The sequence below is a fragment of the Barbus barbus genome, assembly GCF_936440315.1.
Source record: "Barbus barbus genome assembly, chromosome: 13".
NCBI lineage: Eukaryota > Metazoa > Chordata > Actinopteri > Cypriniformes > Cyprinidae > Barbus > Barbus barbus.
Window position 1 is genome coordinate 26,550,764 of NC_136741.1, and position 15,485 is coordinate 26,566,248.

The window sequence follows — 15,485 nt, forward strand, 5'->3', positions numbered from 1 at the left end:
CTTCAGTTTTTTTTACTTCAATTACTTATAGTTTATACTTAAAGTTTTTTACTTAAAACTTTATTACACTATTACATATTTTTTTACTCTGAGGCGGAAATGCTCTTCCATACTTTAAATAGATAATGCAAAAAAAAGTATCTGATGCAGGATATCGCATTCAGACAAATTTTCAAATCCAACAGATCCACATCTTGGTGCTGTAACATAAAAGAGTTTCCTTCTTGCTGGATGATCTCAGCAGAGACTCACCTATGCTCTCCGGCAAAGCTTTGGGTTTGCTGTAGTGGAGGGAAGCGTCTTGTTTTGGAGAGCTGCATGGCAGTGTGTTTGAGTGATAGGTCAAAGCCTGGGGAACCATGATGTCGTGGCAACGGTCTAGAGTCTCAGTGCTGGCACTCAACCCCGGTCTCTGTTGGAATAAAATGTGTTTTAATACCACTTCACAAAGTGACCAGCAGAGTGCACACAGATGTGGACTACAACAAGCAGCATTTAAACTGTGCATACAGATAGATAGCCTATATCAACAGAAATACTTCTATGGTTGGATCAGGCCTTCTGGTTAACAGGAAAATTCCCACACTTCATATGCAAGTGTGCGCAAGAGTGATACTGAATGGAATATTTTACAGTCTATCAGTAAACCCATTGGAAAATGAAGCCCAACACACTCATACAATTCATATTTTTGCCGTTTTGCCTCGTGTTACAAGTTACTGGTCTTTCAAAGCATTTATTGTAGTAATTGTGAGTGATGTCCATACAAAACTCAACAGTTTGATACTAGAGTGTTTACAGGCCAGGGTCAAAAGGGCCTTCTTATATCTCTCAATGATATTCTGATCCCTCAAAACCCTTCTTCAAAGTAAGTATATGGGATTCTTTTTGCCCGTTTCATCATTCTCAAGTGAAAATCGTATATCCTATCACTTCAAAGTAGTACATGCCACACGATTCAGTACAAATGGCGTGGGACGTGTCAGCTACCGAACTTTGGTACTTACAGGAAGGGGTTTGTTCAAATCCCAAACCCCAAGTACGAACAATAATTGAGAAGAAATTTCATCAGCAAAAGATGAAATATTCAGCTATTTCCTCAGTTCTACAAGGTCATTATCACCTCTGAAATCTATTATCATACTCACAGGTCTTAGACTCTTCACAGGCGATGTATGACCTAGAAACAGAGAAAAGGCAAATGAGAGACGTAAGTAGCACTGAAGGAGGAAAAAATGGGGGAACAGGCACTCATCAACAGACAGATGAAAAAAACAAGAACTCGTTACTGGGATAGAAAGTTTCTAGCCTTATTATAATGACAGCATTTCATGGTTGTTGCCTCTCGAATATGAAAAAGGCATGAGAATACATTGTTTCAATGCTACATTATTAATTCCCATCCATCTAACTAAAAAGCTACTCAAAGAGGAAGCATCATTCAAGCGCTTCAAAGTGGGGTGTTTCCTGAGCCAATTCCGATCTGAGTTAATCATGACACATGCGTCATCTAGGAGCCATTAAAGATGGATAGAATATATGTACATAAGAGAAAATTATGAATCCTCCAGGGAGAAAGACATTGCAAATGACAGAAGTCATGCATAAAATAATGACGTTACTACATTTCCATCTGTCAATTCAGAGCCCACGCCATTTATTCATTCCCTTTGGGTTTTTTTCTCTCTGTCTCTCTCTTGATTGGTGAGATTTCCATTTAATTGAATGGCTAAACAACGAATGACAAAACTCACTCAGCCTTTGAGGGCTAACAGAACTGATTAAAGCATTATCTTGCTCTCTTTCTTCATATTTTTTCCCTTTTTCCCCCTCCCTTGCTCTCTCTCTCTCTCTCTCTCGCTCTTCAGACAATAAATCCTCACAGAACTCTTTGCAGACGCATCCTGAATTCCCCTGTGATGTAAACTCATTTCCCAAATTCCCAGCCAGCCCCACAGAGTGGGTGCAAAAGATGCAACAGGGCCTCTCCTGCCAACTGTATCAGAATCAACATTCTGAACCATCATTCTTACATAACATTCTCCTAAGGGGACAGAAACACACCTCAAGTATGATCGGTGAGAGTGGAGGAGAGGAGTGTGGCTAAAATGTGAAATTATGAAGTGGGGAAAATAATGCAACTGATTTCTCACCTGCTGAGCAATGGAGATATAACTAAAAAAATGAGACAAAGGGAAAAGAGCGTTTGTGTAATTCCCTGCTGAAAATTCTACTGTGGAACATGAAAGGTTGTGTTTTGCAAAATGTCCTCTGCTACATTTTCTTACTCAGTATTTGTCTTGTTTTTCAGTAAAAATATCTAAACATTTTTAAATCAAAATATATTACTTGAGAGGCAAAAATGACGTTAGATGCTAAATGTAGGTATTCGAGAAATATATCAAAATAAAAATTTTGTTTTTTATTGATTTTTCTTATACTGCTAGCAGTTTTTTATTTTTTAAAAAAACAAAACAAAAACAAACACAAACCAAAATTAATTTTGATATATTTTTCAGAAAACAAATCTCAAATAAATCTTGAATTAAAGCACTAAACAAAATGAAAGCACTAAACATGATGCAGAATTTAAGAAAGTAACAATAAAACAAACTGAAGAAATTCATTTAACTGCAATAATTGTAATTTTACGAGAAAAAGATGACTTACAAGACAAACTGCAAACTTTTTGAATGATGGCTTGTCAAAGCCTCAAAGGATTAAAAAGTTTGACAGTCTTATTCATTTTCACATTTATATTCACTTCATACTATTCAAAGTTAAAGTCTTTGAAAGTCTTTCTAGCAGGGTTTTTACTAGAAATGCCTTAGATCCGTTTTGAGTGAGTGAGCAGAAATACAAAAACGTGTACAAACACACACATACCAAAAAATGTATTTCCCTTTAGAAAAACTAGACCGTAGAAATGGTCACAGTTTAATATACGCCTATTATGGCAACACTAAATGTATAAAGGCCCAAAACATACTCTACATAAAAATTGTGTAGAGTGTGTGACTTCTATTGCATTCAAGCTATACACACACACACACACACACACACACACATATATATATATATATATATATATACATATATACATATACATATATATATACATACATATATATATACATACACATTTACTGGTCATTAAGGCCAAAAGATCATTGAAACATGCATTCTCTCTAAAGCTGCTTTGATCTGTATTGTGAAAAGTGCTATGAATTCCCTGGGATTCAACTCTAGTGTTGTTAGCACCATGCTTTACTGTTTGAGCTACAAGAACAAACATGAATGCAAATGATGCCACAAGAGAGACCAAAGCGACAATTATTGTAAACCTTCAGCTTTTTCTGCTTGTTTAGAGTATGTTTATGGCCTAAATGATCAGCGCTATTTTCCATACACACTCCTACTCTCTTACCTCCTCTCAACACCAACAGATTCACCTCGCTGCCCACTGGGAGGTCCTTCAGTATATCCACCACCTGCGTATGGCTCAGCGTTTGCACGTTCTGCCTGTTAATCTCTTTTATCACGTCTCCTTTCAACAGGCCTCGGCACCACTGCTCATCCAGGATCATTTTCACCTTCTGCCCCAGCGGACAGTCTGCAATGGCGAAGCCAAATCCTCCAGGTCCCTTCACGATTGGCACGCTCACCAGCTCTGGCTTCAGCATCCCCGTTTCAGGCCTGTCATTGGCACCGCTGCAGCTGCCTCCTGGAAGAGCGGCGACCACCGGCCGCCCACTGGCGTCTGTGGTTACGTAGTGAAGCTCTTGGGAGGAGCCGTGAAGGGCGTCACTTTTGACCAGTAGTGGCTGGCCATTGATGAGGGGTACGGCGGTTACAATCTCTCCTGACGGAGGTGGAGGTGGAGGGGGAAGGTCCTCGCTGTCTACGTCCACGTCAGGGGGAAGCGAGTATCCACGACAGAGGACCATGTCCACATACTGATTAATTGGGATGCACTGGAACATGTGGACAACGTCGGCATGGGTTTTGCCTAAGACAAGTGTGCCATTGATTTCCACAATAACATCACCTAGGTTGAAAAGAGAGGGAATTTGACAGCGTCAGAAAGGAAAAGGATCATTACAAAGTGAATAAACAACTTTTCTAATCCATTTATGTTCTTGAAAGACACTAGATGAAAGGAATAGATTAGACAAAATGAAATATTCTGTCCTTAAAGTAAGTAAAGTAAAGTCGTGACGTATTGTCAAGTATGGTGACCCATACTCGAAATTGGTGCTCTGTGTTTAACCCATCCAAGTGCACACACACAGCAGTGAGTAGTGAACAAATGCACACACACACACACACACACACACACACCGTGAACACACACCCGGAGCAGTGGGCAGCCATGCTGCAGCGCCCGGGGAGCAATTGGGGGTTCGGTGCCTTGCTCAAGGGCACCTCAGTCGTGGTATTGAGGGTGGAGAGAGAGCTAGACATTCACTCCCCCCACCTACAATCCCTGCCGGCCGGGGACTCGAACCCGCAACCTTTCGATTACGAGTCCGACTCTCTAACCATTAGGCCACGACTTCCCACTCACCCTTACACTGTCATTTCAAATGTGTATTATTTCTTTAAGAACCTTTGAAAAATTTTGACACAGATCTTTTTTATACACATTTGATAAGATACAAAAATGACAAAGAAATACCAAGCAGTTTGTGTGACTTGTGCACTATATTCCAAGTGTTTTTGAACTCGATCAGTGAATGAATCATTCTTTAGATTTGTTTTGGAATCAGCTGATCCAGTTCATGAATCAGACTGATTTGTTCACTCACTCAATGATCTACAGCAGCTCTCTACTTAACAACTCAATGGAAATTAATATTATTAGTGAATAATGACTTAAATTTCAGTCTTTTTTGGTTATCATGTGGGTTTAGAAGTCTTTTTCAAGCCTTGCCATTATGGTCACAATGGACTGTTGCTGTATGGAACCAGGTTATTATACTAAAACTAAAATATAAAAACATTATACATATACATTTAAATAATGTAATGGCAATATTGAAAAAAAAATTACTAAAGCACAACAAAATTAATAAAAAATTAACAAACATTTAAACGAAAATGTTAAAACAAAAGCTATTAAGGAATAATAATAAAAAACTGTGATAGTATAAGTAATACTAAATAAGAATGATATGGAAAAAAAGCATGATTCCTCAAAATATCACATTTTTGTTTCACAGAAGAAAAAAAGTAAAATGGTTTGGAACAAAAATGAGGGTGAGTAAATAAAGCCATTATTGTGTAGCCTTATTATGGTAATATACTTTTCCTATCCCAGTTTAATGTGATGAGACATCTATAATTAAGTCATTCATTAACTGACTTCCTAATTACCCCTAATGTGAATTGTGGATGTTCCCCAAAAAACCATTCACCAAACTAGGCATCACTCACCAGAGGCCATCTTGTTGTCCTGGGCAGCCGGACCATCAGCGAGAACATTCTTCACCTGCAGGAACTCATCAGGTCGGTCTCCACCAATGATGGTGAAACCAAAGCCCTGCTGGCTCTTCCTGAGAGCCGTGTGATACAGTTCCCCCTTCAGCTGGGTTGGGTCCCGCGTGAACCCGGGTGTACCAGCCACTCCACCTACAGAGACAGAAGGAGAGGAAGACACAGACAGACAACATCTGTCATGACTTCACATAAAATATGCACAAAGACAAAACTGTAAACAACTAGACATTGATACAGTAGATTTATGCTATATACAAGCACCACAATACTCGCTGATAAACATGTTTTCAAAATGCATGACAGATCTATCAATAATTTGTGAAGGCACAAATGCAGACTGTCGTAAAATAATTAATCAAAGCACATTATAGCATACTTTCAGCGAATATGAGACAAAATAGGGCCTGAAATAACAAAAAAGGGTCTGAAGCACATTTCTGAACATATGGACAGAGACAAGAGACCTAGAAAGGGTTGACCATCAACCTCAGGAGGTCAAACTAAAATGTGACATGTGGAACATGCTACAGTTTAGATTTAGTTATTTGAATAGATTTAATTATAATAGCATTAAAAAATTACAATAATATTTAAAAAATGAAACCGACAAAAACATATTTAAAAAAATGGGTTTCAGGGTTGCAAACGTAGCCTAAAATAAAATGTAATATGGTAGAGTATAGGTTGTTTGGGACAAAATGTTAGTTTGCAGTTATTGATAAACATTCAACATAAATAAAAAAAATCCTCAAATCTTCCAATTGAGCTTTAAGAGTGCAGTCAATGTTCACTACAATTTGTGTAAAAAAATTGAGGAAATGGATGAAATTATTAATTTGCCTTTCTGCTCCGGGTGTGTGTTCACGGTGTGTGTGTGTTCACTGCTGTGTGTGTGCACGTTGGATGGGTTAAATGCAGAGCATGAATTCCGAGTATGGGTCACCATACTTGGCTGAATGTCACTTCACTTCATGATGTTGCTTCCTGTGTGTCACAATTTTAAAGACCATTACATTATTTGCAAAAGGGGGAAATTATGCAAAACAGGATTGCATAAAACGTGGAACACTCATAACCTCTATTTTTATATTTTAGATGGTAGATAGATAGATGACTGATATGTAATTAAAACTGCGAATCATTCCAAACATCTGGCATAGTAAACAAAACCATTAACAACTCTCTCTGACAGCATAGACGAGAACATTTATCGTCGCCGCTCAACCTCACATACTCCTCTAACATACTGCTATCCTGTGTGTTCCCAGAAGGGCTGAGCGAGTGATAACACTCACATCCTTGATAACACTCACATCCTCAATATTAGACAACCTTCAGAAACCCTCTCAGCACTGGGTGTGGAGATTTCCAGCTAAAGTTCCACTGCTGTAAGTGAAAGTTTTAGAGGGAACTGTTTGTGTTTTATGCCCATATCTGCTCTGACTCACTTTTTTGTACTTCCTGTCAGGAAAGATAAATACAATTTGCTATGGAATACTGTACTCTCAGAGTTCACAAATCACCAAGACTGTGGGAATCAATGAACTATTATATCACTGAACAATAAAAGAAGAATCACACTGAGCTAAAAGAAGCTTGGGTTGTGTGCGTGCGTGCTGTTAGAGAGAACGGCTTTGATTCCATGTGCTGTAATGGCAGCTGTGAATCTCCCTACTACAGGGAGGGAGGCCTGTCAAAACATTGATTTTGCCATTTTTGACAGGACAAAAAGGAGGTTTTTCTTTAATTGTGTCAGCAAGACTGAAAGTAAGAGGAATCTTCAAAATAGTTAAGTGTCATAGAATGTGAAAAAATACTGTTAAAAGAGTTGAATGCCACATCTCCAAATCAAAAGAAATTTAGTTGTCAATTAGTGCCACCTATTGTAACTGCAACCACTTGCTGGTGATTTGACTTTTTGTTCTGCCTCTGTCCTTATATTAATACTGTAGAATATAAATATTATTATTATGTAAAAATATATATAAACAAAAAAATATACATGTACATTTATATTTTAATATATTATTAATATTCTAAATATTAATACAATAATGTAATAAAATATAAATAAATAAATATTTATTTTCATTAAACTGCTGTTTAAAAAGTTTGTAAAAACTGTTTAAAATATTTTTGAAAGAAGTCTCTTATGCTTACAAAGGCTGCATTTATTTGATCAAAAATACAGTAAAAATAATAATACTTTGAAATATTATTACCATTTTAAATAACAGTTTTCTATTTTTAAGATATTTTAAAATGTAATTTTAGTTACTCCATTCTTCAATGTCATAGAAATTATTGGTGCTCAAGAAACATTATTATTATCATCATCATCATCAATGTTGAAAACAGTTGTGCTGCTTAACATTTTTGTGGAAACCTTTTACACATACATTTTTCATGATTTTTTGATGAATAGAAAGTTGATCAATTTAATATGTCCTTGATGAATAAATGTATTTATTTTCTTTTTTTTTTTTTAATCTTACTGACCCTAAACTTTCTGAACAGTAGTGTATCTGATTAAATTATGGTAATATTTACAAAATGGTTCTTAAGGTTTTTAAAGATGAGATAAAAAATATGCTGTTTGAAACTGAAACAACACACTTTTTGGACATTTTGTGGTTGTCAAATGTTAGTGGCACATGTCCATAGTCGCACCTGCGGTTACTCTTCTAGGACACCTGTGTAAACGTCCGTTTGTCCATCTGTTAAAACCATGCTGGTGAACCAGTTTCTGAGAAAGCTCAAGCATTGTGTGTCTGTAGATGCCACTCGAGTTCTGATTTTGATATCTAAAGCACTGAAACCTGCTGCAGTCTTACCACTGCCATGGTAACTGAGCGTTTCAGCAAAGCAAAAGAAAATGTGCTTTTTCCCCTTGTCCTTCCTTCAACGCCTAATGACCGAATAGAGGCTCTGTTACGCCGGTCTCCATACAATCAAAGCCCTCAGACTCACGTGTCATCTATTTACCCCCTGTTCCTGTCCTCTCTGCATCAATAGCGACGGTTCACTTCAGCAGATATGGATTTTCTGGCCCGAATGGACAGCAGTCGTTTCCAGAAATTCGGAACGAATGTGTAGAAGTAAAGCCATGTTTTAGAGATTGACTGATCAAAGAGAGGCAATGTGAATGCATGATGGATGCTAATGTTCTCTTTTATGTTAATGCAGCCTGTGATGTGCTGCAAAGCAATCTCTATAACATTTATACTCCCATCCATCCACCCTAAAACAGCACTCTTCTCTTCTTCGGGTTTTTCGCTCTCTCTCATATATGCACATGCTCAAACACATCTATAATGCATCCAGTGTAATGGAAGAATCTTTAATTCATCATATTGAGAATGGCAGATGACTCACCGTTCTTTAATCTTATCTCTCTGTCCCTCTTTCCCCCACACACAATCATTCACCCAGCGAGGAGCCCATGTGTTTGTCTCCAGGCTGCTGTCGGGAAACTCTAACATGCTGAGTGTCTTTGCTGTTCCCTTTAAACACTCATAAATTCAGTTTAAATTCACAGTTAGGGAGGTGCGCGTTTGTACCTGGAGGAGGTGCTGCCCTCTGTTGGGTCTGAGTTGCGACTGCAGTGTCCAAACCGAGTTTCCTCTTGGCCTCTAGAACTGGATTTTCAAACTGGGTTCTCTGGTTTATGTGACTGAGGATGACAAGAGTTTTGAAGTTTATCACTAGCCTATACTTTAATAAGCATAAAAAACAAATCTAATCATATCATAAGACTTACTCAACATAGTATGTGCCGTACTGTGGGTCATCAATCTCCTCCCAACCATATGGAAGTTCTGATGATGAAGGAACAAGAGCAATGTGTTTAAATGCAAATCCACACACACACACACACACACACACACACACACACACACACACACACACACACGCACGCATATGGCTGCAACAACATTATTAACAACAGCAGACAACATTTTAAAGGGGCCATATCACAAAGAACCATCAATTTCCTTGATTTTTTACATTGAAATACACTAGCCAATCATGACAAAGCTATTTACATAAAAAAAGAGTTCATTTGCAAAAACGGATTATTAAAACCATGTTTTTTCATTGTGCATTCCAATTAATCTCAACCAAACTGCAGTTGGCTTACTAACACAATAAAACACAAAAACATGATAACATAATAAAAAAACATTTTTAAAAATGTAAAAAAAAAAAAAAAAAAAACAGTCATCTGATTTTTGCAAATAAACTCTTCAAATATTAAAGGTACTTTTGCAGCCTCATTAATATTAGGAAAAGAGAGTGGGTGTAAATGATTATAAATTAAATTATGAAAAAAACTGTAAAAAAAATTAAACATTGTACATGGACTTTAGAAAAAATTATATAAATAAATATAACAATTAATAAATAAATGACCACTTTTCCTCATTTTGGAAAGGAAATCTTTTAAATTATAATAAAATTATTTCATTTTCATATTTTCTGCAGCATGGCATTACAATAACATTTGATAAAATATATTCTTTTTTATTACATTATTTTGACCAAATATAATATTTACTTAAAATACTTCTTTAAATATACCATATATGTTCTCTTAATAAAAGTGTGTTTTAATGGATAGAGTATTTAAGATCTATATAACATATTTAATAAAATACATATTTTATAATGCTACAAGCCAAACAAGCTAGTGTAATAATGTGTCATAAGATTTCAATACATTTTATTTTGTGAAATAAAATAAAATAAAAAATAAAAATCTTTCTGGTTTTTCATACACACATTATGTTGCTTGGTATTAATATAAAAACAAATAAATATATTTTTGTATGAGAGTGCAAAAGATGTCATGTTTACAAAATAGTCAAATAAACAGGCAGTGTAAGCTGCTGTGTGTGCATGTGTGTATTCCCTCTGCTGTACGTACATTATGCCCAAATGAACTAATGAGCAGAAAAAAAGAGCTGTTCACGCAACAGAGAGCTTCACACACACACACACACACACACACACAAACAGAAAAGTATTGTGCACCAGTGAGCATATAGCACAGGATTTTAAAACTCCCTTAAAAGAGCAGCTATTTTGTTAGTGAAAAGACAAGAGGAAGTGAATGCATTCAGATGAGGTTATGCAATCATGCCCTCTGAGGCGTGTGAATGTGGAAGGGTACACACATCTGATTGAATGCAACTGAACTTCTATTTGCATATGCATGTAGCTGTCATACATGTTTATGGCTTCTTGTATAAATGCGTAATGCAAAGATTCACCTCCATCCTCACACTTTTCAGGGGGCTTGGCTTTTTTGACCAGACGAGGGTCCAACCACGTAGTCGATTTTGTGTTGTGGCTATAAAACAAAAAAGAAAATGCATTAGATATCAGAGCTGTATTTAGACCAGTATTTCACAAGAGATTTTGGGGTACATAACACCCCAAGATACCATAATTTTGCTAGACTTTTGTTTTGTTCTTCTTTCATTAAAATAAACTAGACCGCTAGTTTCATCTAATGAATCTTAATGAACTGATTAATCGCAAGCAGTTGGACAGAACATGTTCATTCATTATTATTAACTGATTCGTTAGTTGATTAATTCATTGTCTTTGCTTTTTGTCTTTTTTTTATTATTTAGGTCTATTTTTGACATTGCATTGACCTCAGTTTGAGACCCGCTGATTTGTGCAATGCGTCAAAGAAAATTATTATAAAGTCTTGGCAGGTCAAAGAGGGTGAGGTTTTCAATGGCCTGTAGTTATGAGTTTTATAAACTGAACTGGAAAATTTTTGGAACCTCTAAAATATTTATGATTGTGACCCCAAATGCACACACACACACAGAACTTTGACTCTGTTCTTTAAAGAGCATATAGGCCACACTGTGAGCTATATTTATTCTTTTGTTCTGACAGCTCTGCTCTTGACTTTTAAAAGCAACACTATTTTTTCAGAGTGAGAAAAACATCAGATATCAGCAAGATGGGGAGAGAAAGTGATAAAGCATGCCGTTTGTGACAATAGAAATTGGAATACTATTGATGGAGTTTGAGATTTGACCTGAATAGAATCAGACGGCAGCTCTATGGAGGGGAAAATGTGCTGCCTGCTAACAAATACTGCTGCCTATAAAAGGAAATATTGGAGAACAAATTTAAAGCCAGTAAATAAAAACGTTGTATAAATACAATTTGCATATAATGTCTTTGCATACAACTTCTGCATCAAAATATTACTTTAAGAACCTCCAGCAATAAAAAATGAAAACACTCCACAGAAATACTACAGTGGCATAATAAATGCAAAACAAAACACAAAAACAAACAAAACAATATCCTGCGGTATTGTGAATAGTGCATCAAATCCCACATGACATTCAGTGGTATGAATACAATAATAAACACTAAACAATATTCTGTGATGTACAGTGTGTCAAATCAGATGGCATTAAGTAATGTGACAACAACATCGAAAATAAATCAAGACTTCAAGGTCTACATTCAGTTCAAAAGGTACTTTATAAAGCCATGGTTCAAAGTAACCAAAAAAGATGTCTGTAATGGATAATATTAATGTTAAGCATTATTTACAGAATTTACAAATAGATTTGATAAATAATATAAAATATATTTATAATTTACACTATTTTGATCAAAACCAAATACCACAGCTCTGTAATCTCGTGATAAAATATGTCCATGTGCATGATTAAACACAAATAGTAGTAACAGTGATGCAACAAGTTTTGAAAATGTGCATGTACTAACTGAAATTACAGTGATAGCTTTAAAGTAACTGCACTTTTTTAATATGAAATGCACTTTTCTCTGCTAATACATCCACATTCCCAATGTTATGAACTGGCCATATTATTTATGAACCAGAAGGTGACCCGAAATTTATGAGTACAGCAGCAGCCCTCATGCAGTTAGTAAAGTCTAAATCTCTCCTCTGACGGCCACACACACTTACTCTATGAAGTAGACCATGCCCGTCTCTGTGTAGGCCATTTCCCAGTTGTACGGCAGGGGCTCCAGGCTTTCGTCCCTGGCTAAAGAGCTCCAGGTGCGGACTTCCAGTGTCCCACTGCCACCTGCGCTGCCTCCACCACTGGACTGAGTGTAGCTGGGCACAGCTTTCCTCCACTCCTCTGTCCTCTCTGCAGAAGGAAAGAAGATAAAAACAATGCAAAACTAACGCAGGAGAAAGATTTGCATGTCAAAGTAGGATGGTGTGCAAGTAAGATCTTTTCCTGTTTTAGGTTCATAGCAGAAAAAGCCACAATTTAATGACATAGTTATTATTATCACAAATTAATCCTACATAAATATATATATATTTTTTTTTTTGCATCATAATTCTCTATAGCATACACTGTATAATATATAATTGTGAACCTACTATATAGCAAATCTCAATTAGATTTTTATATTGCCAAAAATTGTTGAAAAACTATTTCATTTAGCCAGCGATATATCAAACATTGGATATATAGTACAGCCTACCTACTTATGTAAAGCAATATATACTATATAGCAAATTGCGGCTATGTAATAATTTATATCATCACAAAATGTAAACGTATTATCGCACAGCTCTATATATAAAGTTGTATATGTATTATATAAAACTGGCTCTTTACATAAAGTTAGATAACTATTTCCAAATTTATCCTCACACATACAATATACTCATGTGAGGCGATATATAATCCCAGGTGCTTGATAGTTTATACTGTCGCAAAATGTAAAATGTATTATTGCACAGCACTATATATAAAACTGGATATTATATTCCCGCTGCAGCGGCAGTTGCCGTGTGAAGTCCTCCTGGTGTGATGACCGAAGAGTGTAAAGACCATCGACTCTACCGTGCGACTCCACCGGGCTGGGACACCGGCAAAGGATATAAGTATCGCTTTTGATTTCTCCTCTTTTCTACTACTTGTTTCAGTTTTTATAACCATTTCTTACTATGTGTAAGTAAGTTGTTGTTTTTAGCATGTGTGTTTGGCAGTGTTATTTTTAGGATTACTGATAAACTATACTGTCGTGATTTGTATTTGTTATCTATTTTAATTTTAGTTAAATAATGTCTGAATGTATTATGTCTGTATAGGTCTTTTATTAACTTTTAGTTTTATTTCATTTGAGTGATTTTAATACTTCAACAAACTAAATGGAAATGAAATTATATATACATATATATATATATATATATATGACTACAGTTAAATAGAAAGGCTACAGCATTGTACTTTGTTTCCGCAACACTGCAGCACATAAAGAAACGCCCGTGGTAACAGCAGCTGTCTGTGTTTGTATGTAACAGCAGTAAGTATGCGTGTGCATGCATGACAACTAATTCGCTGCCATTTTCCCTCTCTTTAAACACACTTGAAGTGGCAGAAGCCTTTAAAGCAAATATGACACTATTCTGCGGCAAGGACACTCCCCATTAAACGTCTCTTTTAACATGAGCCAAGGGATTACTTCAGCGAATATTCAACAACTATTCCCTCTCCGCTGGCTTTTGCCAAGACTGGGAGGGAAGACCTCATCAGTCCCAGTAGTCAAACATGACTATACAAACACAACAGCTTTTAATTAATAACAATACATTGTAGGAAACAACAACTGTGTCAAGAGTCTTTTTACTTTCAAGAAGGCTATAAGAAGGTAACCAGAAGGATTAAACAAGGCAGGTACCATGGTATTAAAGGGAAATACAATAGTACACATATATATAGATTCATATAGTACTGAATGATTACTGAATGATTATGATAAAGTATAATGCAGTGTTTAGATGGTATTTGTGGAAAATCATGGAACAAAACACAGAAAATCATGGTACATGTACAAAAATAGCATTGCCATGAAACTGGTCCAAAATGTACATTTCACTACAACATTTATTAAATAAATTAAATAAATTGTTAATAAAATTTATAAATTGTAACATTGCCATATATAATATATATTATATATACATTAGTAAACATAACATATAATGAATATAATGAATATAGATATTGTGTGTACTAATGCATTGCACTGTATGCATATGCACACTATATTAAACTTTAATCTCACACACACACACACACACACATATATTTGAACTCCACAAAATTACCATGTTACTTTCAGTTCGTGAAACTCAAGGCCTGAAAGTTTAAATCAGTTTATTATTCTTTATCAAGTTACATACACCTATATATCCCACACAGCCCACACACAAACAGGTACAATATAGGTAAGTATAATATAGGAACATTACATAAGACATGCATAATTTAAGACAAAAAATACAGCAGATGTAAGCTTGGTTCCTCCTGGGGACACTAGAGGCTTATACTGCCTAAAGTCAAAAGCAAGGGTTAAAAGTTAAAGCCCCGTAAACATCTAAACAGCTCATTTATGTTTAAAGCTGATCGACACCAGGGTCATGGACATGAATCCTCCACGCATTAAGCAAGCCATTATATAGCAATGTGACTCGCTTGCCAAACGCTACTCTGAAGTACTGCAGTATACAAATAGAGCATACATTTCATCCTCAAGCCTTGAAAGCATAACTGCAGATCTCAAAAGGATTTTAAGGTTATACTGTGAACTAATGAGAGCATGTGAGCAGGGGGTTTGGCTCTTTTTTAAGCAAAGCTTGCCTCTCGGTGCTGATTTCTCCTTGAGTAAAGGACAGGGTTCCTCTCTGAGAGATCATGTAAGGCCTCAGACTGATCACTTGCACATGAGTGAAGCAGACTGCAGGTTAAAGCCTCAAGCACACAGCGATTTTAGCAAAGATTTGCTGTCTGAGACAAATTTCAGGAATATTAAAGACTTCTTTCTTGTGGGGAAATATCGGCAGCCTTTGATCACTTCATTTGACATGCTCCCCAACGGCCAATTAATTGGCTTTGCGATGAATCTTAACCTCCAAAGAAGTTCTGACAGTTGCAAAAATTTTGGGTCTCAGTACT

The 15,485-nt window shown here is 36.1% G+C and overlaps 1 protein-coding gene across 1 annotated transcript in view; it reads right to left on the reverse strand.

Annotated features, from left to right (window-relative positions):
* Window positions 1–15,485, reverse strand: part of LOC306878758 (membrane-associated guanylate kinase, WW and PDZ domain-containing protein 3-like) — a gene marked incomplete at both ends in the record, with an annotated part of 124,572 nt that overhangs the window by 8,191 nt on the left and 100,896 nt on the right. The window contains 8 exons of the mRNA XM_079431275.1: window positions 253–412; window positions 1,149–1,180; window positions 3,428–4,048; window positions 5,437–5,631; window positions 9,060–9,172; window positions 9,260–9,317; window positions 10,773–10,852; window positions 12,473–12,659. Of these exons, the coding sequence (XP_079287401.1) occupies window positions 253–412; window positions 1,149–1,180; window positions 3,428–4,048; window positions 5,437–5,631; window positions 9,060–9,172; window positions 9,260–9,317; window positions 10,773–10,852; window positions 12,473–12,659 (1,446 nt within the window). The remainder of the gene's footprint in view (window positions 1–252; window positions 413–1,148; window positions 1,181–3,427; window positions 4,049–5,436; window positions 5,632–9,059; window positions 9,173–9,259; window positions 9,318–10,772; window positions 10,853–12,472; window positions 12,660–15,485) is intronic.